We start from the raw sequence: 27,036 nt of genomic DNA, 5'->3' as shown, positions 1-27,036 counted from the left end.
TCCAGGTATTAGAGTAGCTTCTATTATTTATTATCACTGATTTCTAATTTCATTCTATTATGATCTGATAGAATACAGGGTAGTATCCTTTTTTTGTATTTGCTGAGAGTTGCTTTGTGGCATACTACATGGTCTATTTTAGGGAAGGATCCATGTGCTGCTGGAAAGGAGTATTTGCTTGATAATAGATAAAATACTCTATATATGTCTATTAAATCTAAATCATTTATTATATTACTTAGCTCTATAGTTTGTTTAGTTTTTGCTTGGAAGATTTATCCGGTGGTGAGAAAAGTGTGATAAAGTCACCCAGTATTATTGTGTTGTGTTCTATTTGATTCTTGATATTGAGAAGGGTTTGTTTGATGTACAAAGATCCTCCATTGTTTAGGGCATAAATGTTTACTATTGTTACAGCTTGTTGATGTATGATTCCCTTAAGCAATATGAAATGTCCTTCTTTATTCCCTTCTAACTTTGGTTTGAAGTCTACTTTATCTGATATAAAGACAGAAAACCCTGCTTATTTATAAAGCCATGTGAGTGATGTATTTTTCCCCAACTTTTCATCTTTAGTCTCTGGATGTCTTTTCCTAGGAGGTGAGTCTCTTGAAGACAGCATATTATTGAGTCCTTTTTTTTTTTTTTTTTTAAATCCAATCCACCAGTCTATATCTTTTGATTGGTGAGTTTAGGCCATTGACATTCAGAGTTATTATTGAGATATGATTTGTATTCCTGGTCATTTTGGAACATCATGCTAAGTGAAATAAGCCAATCACAAAAAAAACAAAAAGAATGTTTTCTCTGATAAGCAGATGCTGATCCATGTGGGGTTTGGGGGTGGCAGGAAAGAATGAAGGAACTTTGGATTGTGCAGAGGGAAGTGAGGGGAGGGGTGGGGTTGTGGGGATGGGAAAGACGGTAGAATGAGATAGACATTACTGCCTTATATACATGGATGATTACACTACTGGAGTGACTCAGCAATATGAACAGACAGCCAGAGGAATGAGAAGTTGTGCTCCATTTGTGTACAATGTTTCAAAATGCATTCTACTATCATATACAACTAATTAGAACAAAAAAAAAAAAATAGAAAGGAGACCAGTAGAATAGAAGAAGGGGATCAGGGGGAGGGAGGGGAGAGAAAGGGGAGGTGCTGGGGAATAAAATTGATCAAATTATACTGTTTTATTGTGTACATGTATGAATATATTATAACAAATCCCACTGTTACATATAATTATAATGCACCAATAAAAAGGGGAAAAAAGAAAGCATTTTTAAAAAAATAATTAAAATCATTACTACATGACTAAAGATAATATTTTGATATTGCTTGCTCACACTGTTATTTTACCTGTTCATTTTCAAACATTACTCTACGAGAAGAAAAAGGAGATGGGGCTGGTCTCCTTAGGTCACAGACATCTTTCAGAGAATGAGCACCTCCTTCCTCCTCTTCCTGGTAGTGACCATCGTTTTCTTCCTCCTCTTCAGCTGCTATTCTCTCCAAAATGGAATGCATGGCTGGTGGGTTTATTTTCAGTACCATTCTGATAGCAAAGATAACTTTTTTAGAAAATCAAGATTTAAGTATAAATAAGAAGACTTTAACTTTTGTGCATATTAATACTAAAAAGCTCTGATTAATGAAAGTATTAGACTTCTTTACAAAGTCTATGTCTAGTAACCCACTTATGAATACATTATAAACTTAAATATACTGTAAATGTAGAACTGAAAAAGCAAATAAACAAAGGCCATAAACATGACAGTCTAACCTTATGAGGACAAAAAGGTCATTTCAAGTATCATTAACAGGAAGCAAATTTTACCTAAGAATTTGAGTTATTATCATGAAACCAAATCCTCTCATATACATTCTATTCTGCTAGAATGGAACACTTGCCTACCTAAGAAACCTCGTGTTATATAAATGGTTCAAATGGGAAAAAAAAGTCGATTAGGAAATAGTTTGAAAACTGCAAGAACAAAGTTTTTCTACCAGGAATTTCAATAGTAAAGGACTTGTGTGACTATTGTATGTATCTACAAACTCTAAACCTCATGGCCTTAATGCAGCCTTTGACTGCAAATGCCATTGAGCTTTGACTTCAGAGTATAATCCCATTCCTTTCCTCGTCTTCTACAGAACATCACTAGCACAGCTTTTAGGGTCCTTTTTTAACACCATATCAAACCATTATTATGATGAGTCATGAAGTCCTCAAACAAAATAGCTGTGTTATTCTTTCTACCTAAGTGACGTTTGGGTTTTTTTGTTTTGTTTTGTTTTGTTTTGGCCCTAAGAAGGTGTTCCTATTTGGTTCTAGTAAACTATCACAAATCATTTCTTAATTTATGGATATCCGAATGTAAATTGTGCTTCCAAATTACTTAACTGAAGCAGATTCAATTCTTCTGATGAAAACTTACATTCATTATCAGAAATGTATTGATAATGCCTGTCCTGAAAATAGGCTAATATATAGCAGGGAAGGTGAAAAAGGCAGGGATAAAATGGCACAAAAAAAAATCAATTTACTCTGAACCCTCAAATATTCAGTTTTCATACAATAATGGATTGTTATTTCAAGTAAACTAAGTTCTTTGGAACATGATCCAGGCTCACTTTTCAGGGTAACTTAAGAAATGATTTCTCCTGCCTAAGAAATCTTGGAACCAGGAATGGTGGTGCACACCTAAAATCCCAGAGACTTGGAAGACGGAGGCAGGAGGATCTCAAGTTCAAGGCCAGACTGGGTAAATTAGCAAGACCCTGCCTCAAAAAAGGGCTCGGTATATAACTCATTGTTGGTCACTAGCAAAATATCTACAATCCACTATACTGTAAAATAAATGAATCTATCTTTCTAGAAGCAATGGTTCTCCAAGTACAGGTGCATATTTGAATCATCTGATGTAAATTTTAAAAACACAATGATGCCAGGCCTACCCCAGAATCTCAGGTTAGAGCCCAAGAATCAGTAGGATTTGGGTAAAAGTGACCCATAAAACACTGCAAAAGCAACCACTGACTATAAAATTCATTTGACAACTACTCAAAAGATGACTCAGGATTTCTCTTCTGTATCCTTGAAGTATTTTTAAGATGTAATTAAACTAGGCAACTAGAGACCGAAGAAACACCTGTACCTTCTATTTTGAATAATATCTAAAATATAAATTTCACAGAGTGGTGCTCAATATTTTCTTATTTATCCATCTTGCTCTAGGTTCTCTCATTAACCATTTTTAGCAAAATTTATAGCCAAAATGTTGGTTAAAAGGACTATCATATTTTAATTTTGAATGGAAATACATTACACCTATACACTTCCTTACCGTGGCCAGTCAAAGTCATCTGACGATGCTGTATCTCCATCTACTCCACCAGATACATGGAAAAATTTAACAGATGGCTCCCCTTTCTCCTCCTGGAACGACCCTAATAAAATAAGACTGTTATACTAGAACGCATTCATTCTCAAGTGCTAAAAGACCTTTAATAATGCACTATTAACTTCTATAGCATTTATTCATTTGTTCCCACATTCATGTGACATACAACATAAGGGACTGAGCAGATAAATTTTTGATGCTGTTTTATATTCAGACTAAAATTCTTGGGTTCCAATATTTGATGTATAAGGTATATATCATGACACAGTAAATGTATTACCATATATATTAACAGTAAATGTTATATATTTTATGTATTACTTATATGTAACTATAGTAAACTGTTAATACCACTTACTGGATGCTATTATTTCTTCATAAGTCTATATAACTAATCTACCACTACCAAATAAAAATAAGCATATTTCTTAAATGAAAATTTGTTCCAAGCACGGTAAGAATTACCTCTGTTCAAAATAACTCTATATTGTTTATGCTTTTTCATTTGATTTTACACCTGAAGAATGGCTTTCTTCCAAAATAGTTTCTTGCCACTGACGATAAGGGATGATTAGTAACTTTTAAAAGTCCTCTAGTGAGGCCTTAATGGATAAATGTTAATTTTAAATATCTCCACAGATACAGAAAACTAGTAAGAACAGGGAAGGAAACTTTTGCAGCCTCTTCCCAGCAAGCAGGGGTGGTTGTAGCAGAAGCAGCAGTCCAGGAACCACAGGCTCAAAGCCCTTCCAGAGCTCTTCATAGGCTGGTTCACTCTAAGTTTACCTAGAGTCTATTCATTAGGTGACAAAAACAGAGCAATATAGAAAAACTCAAAACAGGCTTAACAAAGAAAAATTACTAGAAATTAGTTCATATAATGATTGAAAATTCAAGTTCTTATGTCAAGATTTGGGTTTGAATCTAAATCCTGCCATTTACTACATGATCTTGAAAGATACCTCCTTCTACATGCAGATTCCCTCAACTATTAACTTATAAAAACTGGAAAAAATAAGCATATGGTGATTATGATGATTAAAGGAAACAAGATAATATGTATGAAGTGCTTAGCACAGTACCTAACCATACACTGGCACTCTGTATATGGGCTAATAAGTGGTAGGTGATTACAAAACAGTAGGTTAAAGGCCACTTTTATTTTCCTCTGTAGAAAATCAGTACTTGAATAAAGTGATTAAATCATCATGCTTGGTCATTTTTTTTAATCTAACATATTACATATTTGCAAACAATCTTGCTGGGAAAAGCTACTGCTACTATATCTAACATAATATTCTTCAATTCTATTATATTTTGGAGCTCTCACATACTTTTATGACATAAAATTAGTAGCAGTTATTTGTATCTTGTCTCCTAAAGCACTTTCAATCTTACCAGCTAGTTCTCTAAAGGTAAGTTCCAATTTAATTTGTTCTGGGGTTGAGCCTCCTATAAACTCCGTCTTAAATTCTAGATCTGTGAATGCTAAGTGAAGGATCTCCTTCTGAAGTGACTTCTTAAACCATGGTCCTCTTTCTTGATCTGACCGAAGATCAGGTATTGGGAAACGAACAGAAAGATTTAATGCTGGAGTAGCAACTTGAACTGATACTCGACAATTTGCAGGATTGTGTGAATCATCTAGAAATACTTCAGTGAAAGCCTTGTGCTAAAACACAAAACATCAAAAAAAATGCCAAAAAATTAAATTAAGTAAATTACATTAGCATTCAACATTTCAATATGTACAATAACTAATTCCCCAGTGTAATTAATTACCATTCAAATCAAATTCACTACCATAGTAATTTAGTATAATGAAATTGTATAATGTAACAATTACTGGCAAAAGTTAGAACTATTGGCAACAGTTACACCCTGATATAAAAATAAATCAATCAAAATAAAAACTGAACTAAAGAGAAGACAAAGACACAATAGGTACATTTATACATATTTTATTATAAACTAAAAATAAAAAAGTGTAAATTAGCCTGTCAACAAATCAAATGTAGTTAAAAATCATTACAGTATCCAACATTCAATCTGAAGGATTTACCTACCAACATACTACTTTAAAAATTCAATGTGAGGGGCTGGGGATATAGCTGAGTTGGTAGAATGCTTGCCTAGCATGTACAAGACCCTGGGTTCAATCCCCAGCACCACCACCCCCCCCCGCCGAAAAAAAAATTCAGTGTGAACACAGATGAATTATGCCAAATACAAGACCAGTCTCTGACTCATCTTTGTATTTCTAGGACTAAGTCCAGAGCCTAGCCCATACTAGGTTCCAAATAAATATCCACTAAATGACTCACCCTGAGTTCCTATACAATCTAAGAGTATAATCCCATGAAATGGCTACTGGAAAACAAACAGATGTACCACATGCCCCAAACCATGAAACAAAAGGGTCAAAGAATGTGCAATTCACATAAAGGTCCACTTCTAACTTTTCTCTAAAATGTATTAAAAGCAATAAAGGTTTAGTCCACTGTACGTGGAACAGTCCACTATTTCTTGAATCAGTCTCTAAAGTCTTAAGACTAGAAAGTTCCCTTCTTATGTTACACATTGATTTTTAACAAACCTACACTTTCTCTCTTCTATTTGACTTTCTCATACTATCTCTCACTCCAAGGCAAAAGTAATCCAAGATATTAAACCATCATCCCAATATATCTATGAGTAACAGAAAATATAGAGACTAGTCCAAAGAACTTAAAATAACTAGCAACTGGTGACAATAAAAAAATGATTCAATGTGAATACCCACCACTAAGGAAAAATAAATAGGAAAATAGAATATTTTGTCCATTTTCTTTTTAACTACAGTTGTCTATGTTGGTCCTAGTCCTACAGCCCCCAAATTCCAAATAGATTTCTTACAAATCTGACTTCCTTGATTTGCTTATGAAAGAATCTATACACCAGATCTAAGGACTATAATGTGATGTTCAAGAGATTATTTTCCCAGTTTCAAAAGTATATTCTATATTACTTGGGCTACACTTTTTAGATGTTTGTTTAAAGTGTGAACAGGTAAACTTTGTAATATTACAAGCACAGTTTATGAAATTCATAAATTCAGGAAAGGAAATCTAAGTCCTACAACACAATCAAATGCTATCAAATGCCATAACTTCTATTATTTTCTTTCCTTCTTTTTTTTTTTTTTTTTTTTGGTATTAGTGATTGAATCTGAGTGCCCTACCACTGTGCTATATTCCCAGGAATCCTAACCCCCACCCTTTGTTTTTAAGACAGGATCTCACTAAATTGCCAAAGCTGCCTCAAACTTATGACCCCTCAGCCTCCAAAGTAACCAAGATTACAAGTATGCATCCCCACACCTGGATTCTATTAATTCTTTTTCCTGAGCATCAATTTATACTGATACTTTAACGAATGCTATATAATCTACAGAGAATGCTTAGCTCAGAAATTATCCCAATAAGCCTATTAGCTAATTAAATTATGATTATTTACAACATTTTGAATACTTACCAGACTGATATGCTTATTATATGAAGTATACATGTGAGAGGCCATCATCTCTACTGTAGTAAGTTTCTGTGGTTGAAGCAAGGAATTTAACCGGTCCACAATACTTATATCCAGTTCACAACATACTGGATTTAATTTAATTTGTAAGTCCGCCTTCTGAGGAACTGAACTAAGTCTTGCTTGACTGCCCTTAAAAGGGGGGAGGGAGGAGCATTACTACAATCACTAATAATACTAAAAGATTAGGTTAAGACCTCAAAATTGTGAGAAAATATATACCCCAAAATTTTACATGCAGCACTTAAACAAAAAGATTTCTTACCTGGGGTCCTCTATTCTCAGAATGCTTATAATGAAGTTGAAGACACACAGGGGGGTGGGCATCAGTTCCTTCTTTAGAATGAAATGTTAAAAGCTTAAAAACAAAGAAGATAAATTAAATATTAGATGTTAAGCTATAATTTATCACAGGAATTCAGAGGTGCCAATATACTAGTGGGAAGAGCTATCTGAAGTCAGAAATGCTGGCCTTACTTTTCACTTTCATCACTCACTAGCAATGTAAATCTTAGTCCAGTTAGTTAAATTTTCTTGTTTTGAGACAGGGTCTTGCTAAGTCTCTGAAGGTCTCACTAAATTGCCTACAGCAGCCCATGACTTGCATTGCTGCTTCAGTCTCCTGAATTTCAGGACTACTGGCCTTCCCCACCACTCGGGCTTCAGTAAGTTAACTTCTGAGACAGTGTCTTATTTGCAGAATGCAGGTGAGAATTCAAATGAATTAATACTCAAGAAAGAGCTCTGAAAATAAACATATAAGGGCAAAATAACAGCAATAAATATTATTTTTGCCAACATACTTAGATGTTTGGAAAAATCATATTAATGGTAAAAGAACACAAAACATTATGCTCAACTTGAATAGTACACTTTGGTATTTGTTCAATAAAAAAGTCTTCTGAAATGAAGAATGATTGAAAGTGAGTGAATTTCTCTATGCATTCCTGTTCATTTTTTGAGAAAACTATTTATGATCATACAATTCCTTAAAAGCAAGACAGATTTAAAGTGTAATCCAAAGAAAGTGACCATCATTTACCTCTGTGTAGTGAGGAGGAACAGAATGACAGTCGGTTGGAAACAGACACTCCAAAAGCTCCATTTGTCCAATGGATGTATCAGTACTAAAATACCGGGAAGCTGATCTTTGTCTTTGTTCATAGGCTACTTTGATGCCAGTACCTATAAATCTATTATTAAAAAAAATGCAGCATTTAAAGGCCTCTATATACTTCTAGATTAAATGACATATCACAAGTAGTCAGGGAACCATAAACAAATGTTAATAACAGACTAATTACCCACTTATTCTGACAAATTCAAGTTAACAATAGTAATACTCCTAAGATTATTAACCAAGTCTGCTTTCAATTTCCCATTCCCTGACAAAAAAATAAATTTAACTGACAGAAAATCGTCCAGGGTATGTTCATTTCCCAACACTGCCCTTCCTTCTCCATACATTTAAAATTTACATTGCAGTAGATAAAATCTTTCAGATCTAAAAAATACATGAAATAGTCTCTGAAAATTATCTAAAAGCATCATGAAATATTTTAAAACTTCAGTTGGTGGGGCTCAAATGAAGCCTATCTCTAATTTCTGTGGGTTCTGCTATATTTTCTGATATTTGAAAACTTGTCAAAATTAGAGAAAAAGCATCTCTACATCTCTATAAATACTATGGTCCTAATTTGTAGGTTATCTTTAGGTAGGGATCAAAACTACTTTACATATTAACTTTAAAATAGTTATGTTAAAATAAAACCCAAAGGTATTTTTCTAAAAAGTTAATTATATTTGCCTAAACTATTTATCAAAATAATATCACTCAGGTCATAAACAGTATTTGCATTTTAATAATACTAACAAATTCAATTCATCTATTAGGACTCAATTTATAAAGGATCAGTGTCAATTTGGACAGTTTGGGTTTGTTTTGTTTTTTAAGGTAAGGATGGAAATGTAGCACCCAAGTTAAGGACCAACCCTCGTACAACTTCCCATTCCTGGCCAGTGAACATGCAGCATTTTAGAGTGCCTCTCTCATTAGTTCTCACATTACCGTCAGCTGTTAATGCCAATGATTGTAATACAGTCAACAGGGATGATGGCAAAATACGAGCAAAGAAATTTGGAACTACAGAGATGTTTTAGCAAATTCCAGATTATCTCCATAGTTCTGCATGCCACACAACCTGAATGAAAAATTCTATTCGTAAACATCTTCATAGCATTGCAAGAAAAGTACTCATTCTACTCTTTTACAAATAAATTTTTAAAACAAATACAGATAGCTGGATATAAAAGTCCACACTTGGTTCTTACTCAAAGATCATTAATAAACATGACAAAGTTTACCTGAGGTGATCATGTGAGCAAGCTTCTGCAAATACTGTTCGAAAAGACTTAAAATCATCAGATGAAAATCTTGCTGGATCAATCTTTTCTATACAAGTAAAGAAAGCTATAGCCATAGGTGTCAATGGGTTGAGGCTCAATGACGTTTCAGGTGGAGATAAAGGATCAATGTGAAGCACAGAGACTGAAAAAGTTCCAACAGCTAGTCTAAAAATAAGCTCAGGCCTGGATTCATCCATTGAAACAGATCTAGATGGGAGAGCTGAAATACATGTGTTGAAATTATACACATAAATTTTAATACTTAAATTCACATATCAAAACTATAAAACATTTACTCATATATTAGATTTAAAAAACAGCTGACCATACAATAGCTAGAATGACATTAAATAATTAAGGTACAATAAACTGCTAACTTCCTATGTCTTACATCTAGTATACTTGATATTTGAAGTAGAAAAGAGTCCATTAAAATAGTAAATGTATGAAAAATGCTTTTTCGTTACTGAAAGTATACTGGAAAAATCAAAATTAATCAAAAGCTGCTAACCAAATTTTCTTTTGAGGTTTGTGTTTATTTCAATTAAATTTTGCAGAATAAAGGTAGAGGTGTACAGGTCGGTGGTAGAGCACTGGACTACCACGCATGGGACCCTAACCTTCATCTCCAGCACCACAAAAAATTTTGATATTTGCAGAGTAAAAACTTGAGGTTTTATTTCAAGGAATATATAAACAGTGAAAGAAAAATTAGGAGGCTGGTGACATGGCTCAATGGTAGAGTGTTTGCCTGGCATTGTGAGGCCCTGGGTTAGATCCTTGACACCAAAAATAAATATATAATAATCAGATGGTTGAGGATCCTAAACTTTAATAATAATATGAAACTTACGTGATACTTTTCACTAACAATATCCAAGTATTTAAATACACAAAAGCTATGATGAATGAGCAACTATTCAAAAACACTTCACAGGGAATTGTTCAACAATTCATTTTCTTTCTAAACTTTGTTAAATGGCCTAAACCAAAAAAGGACCCCCCCCCCCAAAAAAACAAACCCAAAAGACAGATGTAAGTAGAGTACATGCTTAACATATACAAGGCTCTGAGTTCAAATCCAGCACCAAAAATTTTTTTTAAATAGAATTGACATTTAAAAAAATAAAGTAGAATGACTAAAAAGAATTTTGTAATTTTTAATATTTCAAAAATTCCAGGAGGGCTGGGGTTGTAGCTCAGTGGTAGAATGCTTGCCTTGCACACTTGTGGCCCTGGGTTTGATCCTCAGCACCACATAAAAATAAATAAAAATAAAGATATGTGTCTATTTACAACTAAAAAAAAAGGTTCCAGTGGAAACAAAGATTAACTCTCTTCCACTCACCAGCCTTCTGCAAAGATGTCTGGTGAACCAGGTTGGATGGAAATGCTGACCCCCTCACTGGCTGTTCTTTATGATGATCAAGGAACTCTCCCCATGTTGGCTGAAGCTATGAAAGATATTTTTTTAAAGAATATGAATAAAGTCCAAAATTTTAGAAGTAACTTTTTAAGAATAAAATAATAAAATAATACTTTACCACAGTAGCACTTAATGGAGATCCTGCTGGGGTATTAGTGTATGTACTAGTTAGTGATAACTCCAGGTCCATATTTGGGGGATCCCCAAGGGGTGGAAGAGAAGAGAGACTATGGGACATGTCCATATCAGCCATGGAGAAGAAAACTTCTTCTTCTGGAGAGAATTAAACTTCATCACTTATAGCACAATTTCACCCACTTTGTATACTTTAAAGTGGGCTAATATACATTAATATAATCTTCTTCTGAAATATTGAGATACAGTGATGCTCCAAAATGTATATTACTTCCAATGGGGTATTTGAATCCAAGTTATTAATGGCATAGCAAAAACTCAATTGAATATTAGTTAACGAAAGGTTATGCTTTCCTACTGAGTGGTTTTGTGAAGCTTTGTTTTGTTTGTTTTGTTGTTTTTAATTAAACCCAGTATTTTACAAGGTATATTTTTAAAACATATGACAATTTAGAAGTTAAAAAAAAATCTACATGTTAAAATGTCATTAGCATACACAAGACCCTGGGTTCAATCTCCAACATAAATAAATAGTACAAATATATTGCCTTCTCTCTTTTCATATGCATATAGCTATTTCCTTTTAAAAAAAAAAGAATCAAATATATTATTGAGACTTCTATTTATGTTTCACTTCCATATTTTGGAGATTGTTGTACCCTTATGCAAATAAAGGTAGTTATGGCCAAAATTTAAGAAGGCTTTAATTTTTTATTCGGTTCAACATTCCATACTTTATTAATTCTTACTATTTATGGTATTAGTGCTCATATATTCTAAAACACCTGTAAATGTAAAGTAAACTGGGTAATGATGATACTTAGATATAATTAATGGAAAGATTAATAAAGTTTCCTATTTAAAGAAATCTACTGTATATCATTATGTGAGCACATAATTTGACAAAATGTATAATTACTCCCAATTTATCTTTTGTGTAAATCTACACTTTTATAAACTGACTTTACTCAAAAACATCATTTACAAGACAAAACCAAAATAAAAAAATAGCAACCATGTGCTGACACATCACTATTAATACTATGGTTAGATAAACTTAAAAATTAAAATTTTCTTAATGATATGGGTCTTTTGTTATTTCACTGCTAAACTCCTTTCACAAAAGCCAAAATTAAGTTTAATTTTACCTATGATGATTAAGTATGATTCTGGTGTCAACTGAGTTGCTTACCACGGCTAGAAGGTGTACGAGCCGTTTCTGTCTCATAAAAGCTTTGCTCTGAAGATACACCCACAGAAAGGGAATCTTTTCTCAAATAATACCGGTTTAATTCCATCTGAATTCGATACTCGTCTTCCTGCTGCATGGGTCGGTTTTTCCTATCTTTATTAGCTAACCCTATTTTGCTAGAATTTTCTACAAGTATACAAAAGGAAAGCAGAATAGTAATTAAATTCAAGGTTAAGTTATTTAAAGCATTTCTCTCCCAAATCCCATTTATCCAATACCAATGGCAACTTAAGACCATAAGGCAGTGCAAAACACCACTATTCAATATTAATCAGAAATCTAAATAAAAGTTGTAGGCAACTAACCAGGAATCAAAAAAATCTTACCTCTAGTATATATTAGTTACTAAAAATATTTTAACATGTATGCTACTTACTGTGTTCAAGAATTACATTTTCTTCTTTGTATGAAGTACTATCCCAACCAAAGAAATCAGTCAGAACAATTTTCAAACAAGAATGTGACACATTCTGAATGCAAATATATGCCATGGTGGCACAATTCAAAAAGACACAATCGAATTAACTCTTTAGGACATGATACATCTTTAATTTACAATATATGTTAAATTTCATATATTCAAAATAATAAACTTTCTTAGGTGTATGTTATACATTTCAATTTAAAAGTTTCAGAGAACTAAAAATAATAACAACAGAATTATACTTGCCTGGTCCAGCAATAGCTGCTAACATATCCAAAAGCAAGTGTACCTGTCTTGGTGACAGGAATAGATGAATAGAGTCTATCTGTCCATCAACATCCAACTTAAAAAAATAAACAAACAAACCATTCAGGATGAATACTCTTTCAAAACCTCATCACCATAAATTTCAGTATATTTGAAGCACTGAGAGAAATATTTACTGCTAATCTTGAATTCCTTTACCTAAGAGTCTCTCTACTAATTCACACAAACCTAAAGGAAAAGACCTCAAGGCCACCAAGCAGTGTGCCTCTCAGATAGATGTCTACTGTGTTCCAACATCCATCCTCTCTTGGACATGAGTGGAAGCCACTGAAGGCATGTAAACAGAAGACAGTGCTTACATGGCCTTCCTTTCTCCTTCCAATTCTTGGCTCACTATTCTTTCTGAAAACAAAAGTTCCATCACACTCTTCCTGATCCTGGAGAATACTCAACAAAAGCAATCACTCTATTCTCTACACAGCCTTCTAAAAAGTTAAATATCCCACCTTATTTTTCATTCATCTCTTCTTAGTTTGAATAAGCTAATAAATAGCTTCTGGTATTTGTATACCATTTTGCAATTGATAAATAATACAATTAATAAAACACATTTACATTTGGAAAATGGCTTTTTGTCAAGAGAAAAACAAACTTCTTCTAATTGTACAAAACAAAAAATAAATTACTATTGACTCTGATAAGTTTCCATGATCTAAGAATATAATATATTCCTTAAAAACAATAATTATCATTATCATTTATTTTGAGCATTGGTGCCTTTGTATATATTTTCTCTACTTACTGTTTGTTTTACAGAGGAGGAAACAGGTTCACAAGATTAAGTGACTTGCAGAGCAAGATTTTAATGGAGGCAGACCCAGATAAACAGCCCTCTCTCCTTTCATAGCATGACTCCCCCTGCTACACACAGACTGTTTTAGGGGGCTCCTTACTGACCGGTGACACTCTAAGCCATGCCCTTGATTAAGGCTGGGGAGAGTAGCAAAACATACTTCTGATTATAGGCCAAATTCTTTAATGTTTTTTTTAATATTTTCTTTGCATTGAAAGTATAATCTCTGATCTTTATTAGAATAGATAATCAAGAGAGGCGATTCTAATTTTTATAAAAATATTTTGTTATTAATAGATTCTGGGGGCTGGGGTTGTGGCTCAGCGGTACAGCGCTTGCCTCACATATGTGAAGCACTGGGTTTGATCCTCAGCACCACATAAAAATAAACAAAGGTATTTTAACAAAAAAAAAAAATAGATTCTGAATTTGGCATACAAAAGACAAAGTACTTATTACTTTTGGAAATATAAAATAACCAAAAAATTTTTCAACACAGTGTAACACAGTAGCTAAAACAAAATCTCTCTAAATCAATCCAGGCAGTCCTCTACTTTCATATATAGTGCATTGCTGAAAACATACACTAAGATTGGAAATATGAAATATCAGACTTACTACTTGAGTGTATACTATTCTTGCAGAACTAAAAAAAATAGCATGAAACCTTTCTTTTTGTGTGATTAATTTCTTTTAGTTGTCAATGGACCTTTATTTTATTTATATGTGGTACTGAAAATTGAACCCTGTGACTCACAAATACTAGGCAAGTGCCCCAACACTGAGCCACAACCCCAACCCATGAAACCTTTCTTAACATTTTGAATGCACAGTTAAAAAGTTTAAGTTTAATGAACACTGGAAAGAGACTAAAGACCTAACACTTTGAGCACATCTTGTAAAGCTACCCCTTGTCTACTCTGTATTAAGGTTATAAGATCTATGCTTCTCAATACTAATTTCCAGAACTCTTTTTTTCCCATTTAGCACTCATTTTCATTAAATAAACACAAAATGTATTTCACGTACCCAACTTATTACACAAAAGTTATTAAAGAGACAAGGATTATAGTATCTCTAATACCAAATATTTGCTGGTACACAATGCTGCCACACAAAATTTCCAGGTGTCCATTTGTCACCTAATACACAAACTCTAAAAGTATCATATGACAAAAACTTATACATATCAATACATAATATTAAAAACTTTGGGTGTGTACAAAGATCAAAAACATAAATATTGAGAATGACATATATTTGATCAAAATTGAACTATAAAAGTTATTGTTATAGTTTTTCCTTCTTAAAGAAATGATAAATACATTCCCTAAAGACACTGATGTGCTGGTATCCCAAGGATATTGCCACAGCAGGGGAGCTCCCATGGGGCTTACACACACCTACAATTATCCACTCCCTAAGGAGCCTCTCATGTTATTTCAGGAAGACAGTTGAAGACCTAGTGAAAGAATTTTATACCATCTTGAGGTAGGACAAGTCAGTAAATGAGGAAGAGAACAATAATCAGAAATAGAACTGTCTTCATTCTAATTCTAGATTTCCTCCTCCAACATGAGTCAAACATCCCAATCCAAGAAAAGATTTGAGGATTCCTCAATACACTGAAAATTTTTCTATGTATATTTACAAGCATTCAGTGTGTCCCTCTTCTATATTCCCATAGTAATATCCATACCCCTTAATGTATCTTTCATTGTCTTTATACAATGTCTTCAAAAAGCTACAAAAAATAATAAGTGAATATCTTTTCATAAATATTGCACAAATATTGCACAACTACAAAAAGTCATTCCATTCAAAATATGGATGGACATTTCTACAGTCAACTTGCTTTTCAAATCTCTTTTCCTTTTTAACATCTTAATTTTATGACAATAGAAAGACACTATTATATAATTAAATCTAGTTATCTTAATCAATGAAACCATGCTTTTGGTTTTGGACTGTTAGAACGGGAAGAGTGAGTGTAGGAGGCAACTCTTCATAAAACCTGACTTGCATAAGAGTAAGGCCAAGTCAGTCCTCACTTTAATTTTGTGACCCCAAACACCAGGTCCAAGTGAGAATAAAATGCTGATTGCAAAACTGCAGATACCTTTGTTACAGGGTAATCTACAGTAACCAACCAGAGGCTCAGTGTATAGATTAAAGAATACTTTTAATTTTATTAGAGAAAATAAACACTGACCTTAGCTCCAGGAAGTACTTCATTCTGTTTCAACGTGAGACTCAACTCCAACCTACCAATTAATCCACCAATCTGCACTGGATCAGAGGGCGCTATCTCTGGTAAATTTCTAGTTAGTTGTGGGTGTGGCTCATAAACAATTTTGGGGTTCCAGCTAGGTGACAGCTTTGGCTCATTTTCCTAAAATAATGCAATAAGAATAAAGGAACTATTTAAAAAGCTTAGTGTAAATAAACTGGAATGCAAAAAATAAATGTCAACTTAAGAATAAAATATTTGGCACGCAAAACTATATTGTTACAATGGATAAACTATATCTGGTAGCTAAAATAAAACAGTACTACATTGGGCTAGTAATGAAAACACAACATGGAAAGGACTTCATGAAGAAAGCATAATATCTGCTCAATTTAGTAAGAAAAACCTAACAGACACTATAATTAAGAATACCTAATTTGGGAAATAATGTAAAGGGTAAATAATGGAATGACTAATATATAAAGATTTTGTACTCTTGGAAGAAATTAACAGAGTTCCTTAATTGCACAGATTTTTTTTAAAGGCAGAATTTGTAAGATAAATTTTCAGCAATATGTTCATTCTGTGAGATAAATTTGAATATTGCTTAATTTCCAGTTTATATTGTAAAAGGATTATATACTAATGAGCCATTCTGCCCCAATAATTCTGCCAACATTTCTCTGTCAAACTAACACATAGCAAACTAGCTTAAAAAAAGTGGGGGAGGGCATTAATTAAAAGTACAAGTATATTTAAATATCTGAAATACATATTGCCATATTGAATATTTGTGTTAACTTGCAAATCAGATGAAGACTTAGCCCATACTATACATCCTAGAAAAATTTAACAGTCCTCATTTAAACCTTTGAGAAATCTATGATCAAGTTTAGGATTGTTCTGTTTCTCTTACCACTGGTGCAGTCGAACACACTGGGGAAGATTTTGCTGATGCAGAAAACTCATCCCAAAAGAGAGACACTCCAGAGAGCTGAAGTAACTTGTGAGCAAAAGCTGTGGGCTGATGTACATTAATTCCTGAGGATTCGTCAGCAGTTTCATCGCAATATACAGTTCTAAAAATTAAAAACAAAAAGATTATTTGAACAAAACTCCTGGGACAACTTATTTAAAATAATAAAAAAATGGAGAGCTTTTAAGTTAAAGAGACTTTTCAGGTGTTAGCATTTCTTAGAAAGTACCTATAATAATGCCTATAAAATAGGTCAGAATGATCACACTTCAGTAAATATTTCCCAGAGACCTTAAACTCCAAGAAAAATAACTTTATAAGACTCTTAAATTGAAGGAAAAAATTAATAACTTCCTAAAGTTAGCTTCAAGGAAAACAATTCCTGTACTCCTTCCCAAAATATCTCTTGGTAACAGTGAGACAGCATTTGGCTTCAAGTCACAAGTCTGAAAATGACATTTCTTGAATTCTTGCATGACCAATCTTCATTTTAAATAAGATAAAGTATGTGGTTCCAAATGCATGAGATATTACAAACAGTTTTAATATGCCACCTAAGGCAATGCCCCCTATTTTCAAAGATCATTAACAATAATTGTTTAACAACAGATGTATTTTTGAGAAAAACAGAAACCATAGTACATCTCTTTAAACCCTGGAAAAGGACCCCAATAGATAAATATACAAAGGGTCTTTGGGGCCAGGAGTCTTGGCACACACCTGTAATTCCAGTGGCTCAGGAGGCTGAGGCAGGAGGATAGAGTTCAAAGCCAACCTCAACAACTTAGTGAAGCCCTAAGCAAATCAACGAGGCCCTGTCTCTAAATAAAACATAAAAGGAGCTGGGGATATGGCTCAGTAGTTAAGTTACCTGAGTTCAATCCCCAGTACAAAAAAAAAAAGTGTCTTTGGGGCTTGGTGTACATACCTCATACTGCTCATTTCTCTTAGCAAGTTGTACAGCACCAACACTGGTGAAGATATGACTTCACATCAACAATCAGATGTACATAGGTAAATAAATTTGCTTTCAAGCTTTTATGGGGTGCTACCAAGTGGGTACACAAAAAATTAAAAGCAGCATGTTTATATCTTTTTAAGTAAATCAATATTACAGATATTTGCCTGAAACTAATGCTTATAGAATTCTCCAAAGAAACAGTGCCTTCCTTCCCCCTCTCTCAATCAAGCAGCACTAAGATTAAGCACAGCAAAGCCAGTCCTTCACATTAATGAAACCCACCTACATATTGCATTGCTCCACAAAAAAAAAACGCAAACTCACAAGACAGCCTGAAATTTAGTAGCACTCCAATACTTGTAGCTTTGATTTGATAACTAAAAGAAAACTACTTGCTTTAAATTTAACATAGTAATTTCAGTAATGGAATTAGAATCTAACTTGGAGAACAGCACTTTACTCCAATGTTATGTAGTATTTTAATTTAATATCATCACCTCTAGTCTCCAAAAGCATCCTGAATTTATTTTTTTAATTTTTGCAATATTAGGAATTGAACCAAGGGACTCACACATGCTAGATAAGCTCTCTTCCACTGAGCCACATTCCCAGCCCAGCATTTTGAAATGTAATGTGAGAGTTAGAATACAGTTATTTTCAAATTCTTAAAAATTCTTACCTTTCTATTCGAATTTCAAGGGCTGTTCCAGTTTTGGAATTTTCTGGCACATGTTCAATTCTCAAAACAGTGTCTATAAAAGTGACTTTTACTCTTCTTAGTACTAGAATAAACAATTAATCATTAATGGAAGAACCATATATCTACTAAATAAAAAGTTCTAATAAAAGAAAAAATACTTGTTTGATAACAACTTACAAAATAAAAAAGCCAGATTTCTTTCCATTAAAAGTCCCAAATTCTGAGTTTTAAAATAGATATTACACTTACTGAACACATACCCAAGCTACTGTTCAATAGATACTTAGAACAGTCACTAACACTGTCTGTTGAACTCCAATCACATCATTTTGCAAATGTAATAAATCAAACAAATGAGAGACTAGGGAAATAATTGCAATTAAATGAAATAACCCCAATTGTAAAGTTCTGAAATTCAAACATTAATTCTTTTAAAAAACACTCCAAGAGGGCTGCCTTACACAAGACTTAAGTTATTAAGGTACTAAATTGCTAAATAAAATTTGAATTTTTAGAGATGATCAATAATGTCAAACCTGTTTCGATGGTTTCAGCAAATTTTTCAAGCCCTTCAAAAGGCTGGGATCCTTCTCCTTGTTCATCTGTTAATTTTTGGCTAAGACATTCTTTTGCCAGTTGCATACTGCTGGTCATGAAACTTGACCAATACATAGGCTCAGAACCAGTTGCTACAGAAAATAAAGATTAATCCATAATTTCTCAAAATTTCAATAATGCCATTTCTTTGAATTTTCCACTTTTTTATTGCTGCATTATAGTTGTACATAATGATGAGATTTGTTGCTACATATTTGTACATGCATACAGTGTAACAATACAATTTGATCAATGTCGTACCTACCCTAATACTTCCCCCTCCCCCATTTCTTAAAATTAACATATTTCAAGTAGATTTATTATTAATATATAGTTATTAAGTTTGCATTTATGACACTTATTTTAAAGTCAATTAATGAGTTCAGGGAGGCTTTGAAAAAACAATCATTTTTTTCTAGTTCCGATGTATTGTGCAGATCTGTTATTGTAGCCTCAACTCAAATAGATTTTTAACACTAGGGTGTTACACAGGGAAACAATATTCTAGAAATTACTCTTGAGATTTAAATACCACCTTACAAAAGCAGATCACATGAAAAATTCCAGCGATATGTGATTTCACTATATATTTTACTTTCAGAAAATATTAAATCATACACTCATTCAACAAGAATTATTTTTGTACATGTATGTTACTGTTCTAAATACTACACAGCAGGGTTCAATGAACTTTCTCTTTTCTTTTTTTTTGTTTCTGGAGATTACTTGGGGTGATTTAGATTTTATTTGAGATAGGGTCTCAAGTTGCTGAGGCTGGCCTCTTCTGCCTGAGCTTCCTAGTGCTGGAATTACAGGTGTGTACCACTACACCCATCAGGAGGCAATTAATTTTCTATAAAGGGTGAGGTATTGAATATTTTAGGCTTTGTGGGCAATATGTTCTCTATCACAACTCTCCTACAATAGTGCTAAAGTAGAAAGTAAATAAAAAAGGCATGGCTGTGTTTCCATAAAATTTTATTTATAAAAACAGTTAACAAGCTGGGATCAGTGGTGCACACCTGTTTTCCCAGTGGCTCTGGAGCCTGAGACAGGAGAATTGCAAGTTCAAAGCCAGCCTAAGCAACGGAGAGGTGCTAAGCAACTCAGTGAGACCCTGTCTCTAAATAAAATACAAAAATAGGGCTGGGGATGTGGCTCAGTGGTCAAGTGTCCCCGAGTTCAATCCCCAGTACCAAAAAAAAAAAGGTAACAGGCTTGATTTATCTTGCAGGCCAGAGTTTGCTAACCTGCTATAGAGCATAGAAAAATGAATTATGAATTGCCCTCGGAATGCTTACAAGTAGTAGAAGAAATACAGCATGGCTAAGAAGAATTAATAGAAGACTACTAAGAGTCAAATGAAAACATCATAAAAGCCAAGAGAAGAATCATCTCCTAGCTGAGGGGATCAACAGGAAATCTGGCAGAGGTGGCAGATGATATAACTTTGGAAATTAGCATAAGTGCAGGTAATACAAAGGAACATCTTTTGCGGAGGAAACAAATGAACTGTAAAATATTCTTTCCAGATTTTCCCTCCTAAGAAAATTCCATCATACCTCCTTAGGTATTCAAAATAAATGAAGATTACTAGAAAAATTACTGCTTTCCAAAATGGAATTTACAAGTCCTCTTAATGGAATATTTTAAAAGGAAAAAATATTTTAAAGTTTGACTTTTCATAGGGAAGTATTATATATACCCATCATAGTTAAAATAGAGAATATTCTGATAAATTAAATATCAGATTATTAAAGAGGATATCCATGATTATACTATCAATTTTCAAAATACAGGTCACTATAATTCTACTAAGCAAAATTTAAACAGTATAGGATTAAAATTTTTATCACTGCATACTTTTCCTCTAAATTTATCAATCCTATTTTTTTTCTACATTTATAAGTAGACATTCTCAAGAAGAGCATTCCCTTCTCCCTGCTCACCTTATTTATATCAGAATACCTTTGAGTACTCTTCCTTGTTAAGTGGCAATACTTTGAATCTTTAAAACTTTAGATAATAAGTAACAAATAATTACATAAACCAAAGTATATGTACACTGAAGTTCCTGTGAGTAAACAGGGAAAGAAACAACTCTTAGAATTTTCATCACACACATCCTACAAAGAACCAAATCCTAATATTTTATCAACTGAAATTTTTACAAAATCAAAGAAAATCAATAAATCAATCAGGCTACTTTCTCAATCTCTGTAGGGTAAAAATAGAAGCAAATAAAACAGGAAAATATAACAACCTACCTAGACGAGGTCTAGGTCGGAAGACCATTTCTAACCCTTTTACTTCCAGTGCACAATTGTCCTGTAGCAAGGAGCCCCACGGAACTGACAGAGAAATCGACTGAATAAATCCTTCGGTGACTTCTAAAGGTGCATCTGCTGACTCCAGGATTTCATTGAGACACTAAAGAGAAAAACCAAATTCATTTTGAAATCACACAAAGAACATAAAATTAACTTTTTCAAAGATATGAATATGCCCATACCTGTGAATAAGCACAGAAAAGAAAGCAGAGACCAAGTTAAAAGGTGATTTGGTTTTCATTAAGATGTACACAACACCCAAGAGACTTTGTTAAAGAATGAGGAGTTGCATGACAGACGAAATAGATGGCTCTTTTAAGCACATGACAGAAGCTAACCTGGAGCTAACTAACAGCAGGCCTCCAGAGAAAGTTTGGTTTTTAAGCTGAGACCAGAGGCTCAAAGTTAACCAGCAAAGTAACACACGCAGAGGCAACTGTATGTAGAAGCAGGGCCAGTAATATATTTTCTGGTCTTTCCTATCTTATGCTTTTATTTATTTTGACACGACAATCCCAGTAACTCCAAAAACTAAATTATATTGCTACTGTAAAATTCCTCAATTCTTATTTACTATATCAGTATTTCTCAAGTTTATATCTATTTTGAAATTTATGCTGGGGTGTACTGAATTCTAGGTTTAAGTGTATTCGACTAAGGATACATGAATTAATTAGAGTATAGGGAGAAACAACCCATCCATATTCATTTTGAAGGTTATCTAAGCATGAGGCTATAGATAGTTCAGCCAATGGTGTACACTAAGCATAAGGATACATTACCGTAACAGGTACACCTCTATTCCCATTTTGGAATTATAACTTCCTTTGGCTTCCGTGACACTTCACTCTGTCTTTTTTCCAACCCTTTGCCACTTAAAATGTTGGTATTTTATCTTCAGCCATATCTCTCAACCTAATGCACCTACTTTGCATCTATTTCCAGTTTCAGTGACTACTGACTCCCTCTGGTGCTCCAGTCTTTATCAACTCCAATTCTCCTCTATGCCTCCTGTCATCTCTACTTGAATATTTCAAAGCCCCCTCAAAATTCTTCATGGTAAAACTTAAACTTACTCCAATCTCAAGTTCCTCCTTCATTCCCCACCCCCATGTAAGACAAAAAAACTAAGTTCAAAACTGCTTGTTTCATATATTATTTCCATAATTAAAAATTTGAAATTTGTATGCCATATTGTTCTCTCTGGAAGAGATAGGATTAGGTACTATTACTTCATACTTTATATATTTCTTTTCTGTTTTTTTCTTTACAATAAACATATTAGTATTATAATTAAAATGAACAATTAAAAATACATCAAACATTTTAAGTGTACATAAACAGTGACTTAGCCTTTGCAAATGGGAATCTGTCAACATTAGACAACCATTTAAGAAAATGGATTTGAGGAATTCTTTTCTCAGTACAAACCAAAATTTCTGTCCCAATTTTGTGGCTACTTAAAATTTCTAACATAATGCTTCAGAAAATTTTATTACAACACTGAAGAATAATACTAAAAAGAAAATGTGTCAGATGTTAACAAAGTAGTTCAAGAATTTACACTGTAATTTGCCTAATTACATGTTTAAATAGGTTGCACTTACAGTCTTACGTGCACTTGGGCAAAAATCCCTTATGTCTGTCTTGTTTCATAAGGTACTCTGAAATTCAACCTGTACAAATCCAAAGTTTACTCTACACTATGAACAGAACAAACTTCTAAACCTAACTTGGTCAAATTGACCCCTTGTTGTGTAGTCTGGTGACATTTTCCCCATTAGTTCACTAAAGTACTTCCATGTGATTCAAAAATTCTTAAAGTAAAAGTAGAACCACCTGAAATTCTCAGCAAATAAATGCCCTCCTGTAGATTTCCTTAAGGCTCTTCTGTTTAAAGCCATTTTGCTTTCTGTTATCATCAATGAGTTTCATGCATATATTTTTTTTAAAAAAAGGCCACACTCCAGTTTCTACTATAGCATTTGGCAAATAATGGTAATAATATTTCTAGAACTGAAAACAATTTTATTATATATACCAATAAGACATAAATATCAAAGCAAACAAATTATTAAATTGAACTTAAAAGACTTTGGTGTACTGAGTTGCTAATATCTATCTACTTGTACCACACTGAATTCCTATGAGAAAAGGGTCTTCGTTTAGTTCACTATTAGATCTCTAAGCCTCTCACAATAGCACATGCATTTAATTCATTCATGGAAGAACTTCCATTTAAAAAATTAAAGTCATATTCTTAAAGGGTTTGGAGTGGGAGTCTTAAATCCAACCTCCTACCAAGCAGATTTCCTCTATGTTTTGCCCTCTTCTAGAGACAAGGAACTCATGAAACTATCAAACAGCCCATTCCAACTACGGAGCCATTCCAAACCCCTTGCTCCTCTTCCCCCTCCCACCAGGAACTGTTTAAAGTACTTCTCTCCAAAGTGGGTTATATATATATGGAAGTGTAAAAGATGATTCATAGGGATGTAAGAAGAAAATCAGATATTCTACATTAAATGTCTCAATGGTTATATTACAAAGTTGTACTACAAGTTACTATATAAATAGGCATTAGTACTCTTATTCAGATCTGTACAGAGCTGACCAGCAGTTCCACGACAGAGAAGAGTTAAGAGCAGTGTCCTCAAGTGAACATTCCATTTCAGCATACTGAAACTTACTTAGGCTTACATTCTATATACTAAAAACAGATCTTTAAATGGTGGAATCTTTGTAAAGAGAGAGTGTGTGAAAATAACTTTCTGGTTTCCTGATTTTTCTTTTCATCAAGTTCTTAAAAGCTGAGTTTTGAAATAAGCAATTCCCTTTTCCACAGTGTAAGTAGTTCTAAAAATGCCAAACATTTATATGATGATAAACAGCTACCGTTAGTAATATGCTACCTTCAGGTCCCAAAAATACAATATATTTAATCTGTCTTTTGAAAATAAAAAAAAAATATTTTAATAGTGAAAAAGAAAATAACGCCTTTTCAAAGGATACCTATACTATAAAGAGGGTATACTTCTTAAAACTATATTTGGAAATGTTTCCATTGTTCCATGATTTTATTGTTGAAAACAATGACTTTTTAAAAACACTGTCTATTTAAACACAGTCTGTTTTTAGAAGACATTATCTACACAGGTTACAAAAGGTTTAAAAATATGGAAAGACTATCCCAACCAACCTAAAAGTCTTCTGAACAAAAAGTTTAGGGAGAAAAAAAAATCTAATTTTTTTTATTCTGCAGCACTTTCCAATTAATTAGCAAGAATAACTAATCAAGATCAGGGAAGAAGGGACTGTCACTGCCAATCTCAACAAAATTCTATGCATAAATTAGTTAAGAATTAAAACATTTAAAAAAAAAAAAGAATTGAACTATTAGCTGGGCATCATGCACACACCTGTAATCCCTGGGACTCCACAGGCTGAGGCAGATCAAAAGTTCAAGGCCAGCTTCAGCAACTTACTGAGACCCTGAGCAACTTAATGAGACCCTATCCCAAATAAAAACAAAAGGACTGGGGATGTAGTAAAGTGCCCTGGAGTTGAATTCCTAGTATTTAAAAAAAAAAAAAAAAAAAAACCAGTAATGCAGCCAATGATGCATTCTTCCATTAGGATTTATGAATCTTTGTAGGTATCATTTTTTCAGTTATAAAAGTCAGTAAAAGCAAGTATCAAAAGCAACTGAATTTGTAAACAGAATTTTGAATAGTTATAGCTAAGTATCACACTAAAATAAATAAACAGCAGCAAATATTACTGGAAACTTTAACAGTAGCATTTTAGTTGGCATAACCCTTACAAGAACACAACAATCCTCAAATTAAGTCTAGTCATAAATTATTTTGCCAATGATCCTGAAGTCAACATATAAAATTCAAATATCATCATTTGATTTCCCATAAGGATAAAATAAAACCACAGAAATGAAAAAGCCTAGAACACTGCCTGACATAAATAGGTGCTCAATAAACATTAATTGGCTTCCTTTTTTATTTGTTCTTTTTAGATGTGCATGACAATATATTTTGACATATTATGCATACATGGAGTATAACTTCCCATTATTGTGGTTGTACATGATGTGGAGTTTCACTGGTCATGTACTCTTATAAAAACATAGGAAAGTTAAGTCCGAATCATTCTACTGTCTTTCTTTCTATTTCCCCACCCTTCCCTTCATTCCCCTTCTTTCCCCTTTATCTAATCCAATGAACTTCTATTCTTCCATTCCACCCCTCCCCCTTATTGTGCATTAACATCCACAAATCAGACAGCACATTCAGCCTTTGGTTTTTTGGAACTGGCTTATTTCACTTAGCATGATAGTCTCCATTTCCATCCATTTAGTGGCAAATGCCATCATTTCATTCTTCTTTATGGCTAAATAATATTCCATTGTGTATATATATTATATTTTATTTATCCATTCACCTGCTGAAAGGCATCTAGGTTGATTCCATAGCTTGGCTATTGTGAATTGAGCTGCTATAAACATGGATGTGGCTGCATTACTGTAGTACGCTAATTTGAAGTCCTCTGGGTATATTCCAAGGAGTGGAATAACTGGGTCAAATGGTGGTTCCATTACAAGTTTTCTGAGGAATCTCCATATTGCTTTCTAGAGTGGTTGCATCAACTGCACTCCCACCATTAATGTACCTTCCCCCCCCCACCCCGACATCCTCGCTAACATTTATTGTTGTTTGTATTCTTGATAATACAAAAAGTGAGATGGAGTGGAGTGAGATGGAATCTCAGTGTAGTTTTAATTTGTGTTTCTCGAATTGCTAGAGAAGTTGAACATTTTTCATATATTTGTGACGATTCGTATTTCTTCTGTGATGCACCTGTTCAGCTCCTTTGTTAACTGGATTCCTCATAAACTATGTGATGTAATAAAATAAAAAAAAGCATAGGCTTAGGAACTAGATTTTAATTCTCACTGTAACACCTGCTAGCTATGTGACTTGAGCAAATTATTTAACTCCTTCTATAAAATGGAAATAATACCTATCTTTTGGATATGAAGACATTAAAGAATAATGCATATTAGTCACTTCTCTTACTAAAGACATGTGATAAATGTCCAGGACGGGGGATACAGTTCACTTGTAGAAAACTTACCTAGCATGTGAGAGGCCCTGGGTTGATCCCAACACACTAAAATAAAATGCCCAACCCTCCTCCATCAAGATTCTCCATTCCAAATGTACCAAAAATATAGAATGATAGGTTGCTGAATTCAAAAATAACTATCAGAATTTCTACCTTTTGGTAAGAATTGCATTTATACTATAGAAGTACAATATGACGTATTGACCTCAGGTAAATTCTACCTCCACTATCACTTGGCTAATTCTGGCAACCTGGACAACCCTGGTGTAGGACTAAGTCTTTTTGCTACTCAAACTAGGGCTCTTTAAACTAATTTAAGACTCTAGCTTAAGTCACCTACTTACTGATACAATTATATGCTT

At 33.4% G+C, this 27,036-nt stretch overlaps 1 protein-coding gene across 5 annotated transcripts in view; it reads right to left on the bottom strand.

Annotated features, from left to right (window-relative positions):
• The window catches only part of Atg2b (autophagy related 2B), a 64,011-nt gene that overhangs the window by 35,830 nt on the left and 1,145 nt on the right, over positions 1-27,036 (bottom strand). For 3 of the 5 annotated variants that reach the window (XR_006850972.2, XM_046440522.2, XM_046440519.2), the window contains exons 2-17: positions 21,473-21,635; positions 19,145-19,297; positions 18,588-18,690; positions 16,888-17,050; positions 15,954-16,133; positions 12,868-12,964; positions 12,138-12,323; positions 10,929-11,083; positions 10,733-10,838; positions 9,343-9,604; positions 8,021-8,171; positions 7,244-7,336; positions 6,922-7,110; positions 4,807-5,080; positions 3,352-3,454; positions 1,364-1,559 (exon numbers count right to left, since the gene is read on the bottom strand). Coding sequence is in view for 4 of the 5 variants with exons in the window: in XM_046440522.2 (XP_046296478.1) it covers positions 1,364-1,559; positions 3,352-3,454; positions 4,807-5,080; positions 6,922-7,110; positions 7,244-7,336; positions 8,021-8,171; positions 9,343-9,604; positions 10,733-10,838; positions 10,929-11,083; positions 12,138-12,323; positions 12,868-12,964; positions 15,954-16,133; positions 16,888-17,050; positions 18,588-18,690; positions 19,145-19,297; positions 21,473-21,635 (2,574 nt within the window). In the remaining variant the exon portion in view is untranslated. The remainder of the gene's footprint in view (positions 1-1,363; positions 1,560-3,351; positions 3,455-4,806; positions 5,081-6,921; positions 7,111-7,243; positions 7,337-8,020; positions 8,172-9,342; positions 9,605-10,732; positions 10,839-10,928; positions 11,084-12,137; positions 12,324-12,867; positions 12,965-15,953; positions 16,134-16,887; positions 17,051-18,587; positions 18,691-19,144; positions 19,298-21,472; positions 21,636-27,036) is intronic. The other 2 variants (XM_046440520.2, XM_046440521.2) reach the window with 2 other exon arrangements.

The sequence above is a fragment of the Marmota monax genome, unplaced genomic scaffold (assembly GCF_021218885.2).
Source record: "Marmota monax isolate L192 unplaced genomic scaffold, Marmota_monax_Labrador192_F-V1.1 WCK01_AAM20220418_F8-fsc00017, whole genome shotgun sequence".
NCBI lineage: Eukaryota > Metazoa > Chordata > Mammalia > Rodentia > Sciuridae > Marmota > Marmota monax.
The sequence above is the reverse complement of the archived record's forward strand: the minus strand, read 5'-3'. Positions and strand labels throughout refer to the sequence as shown.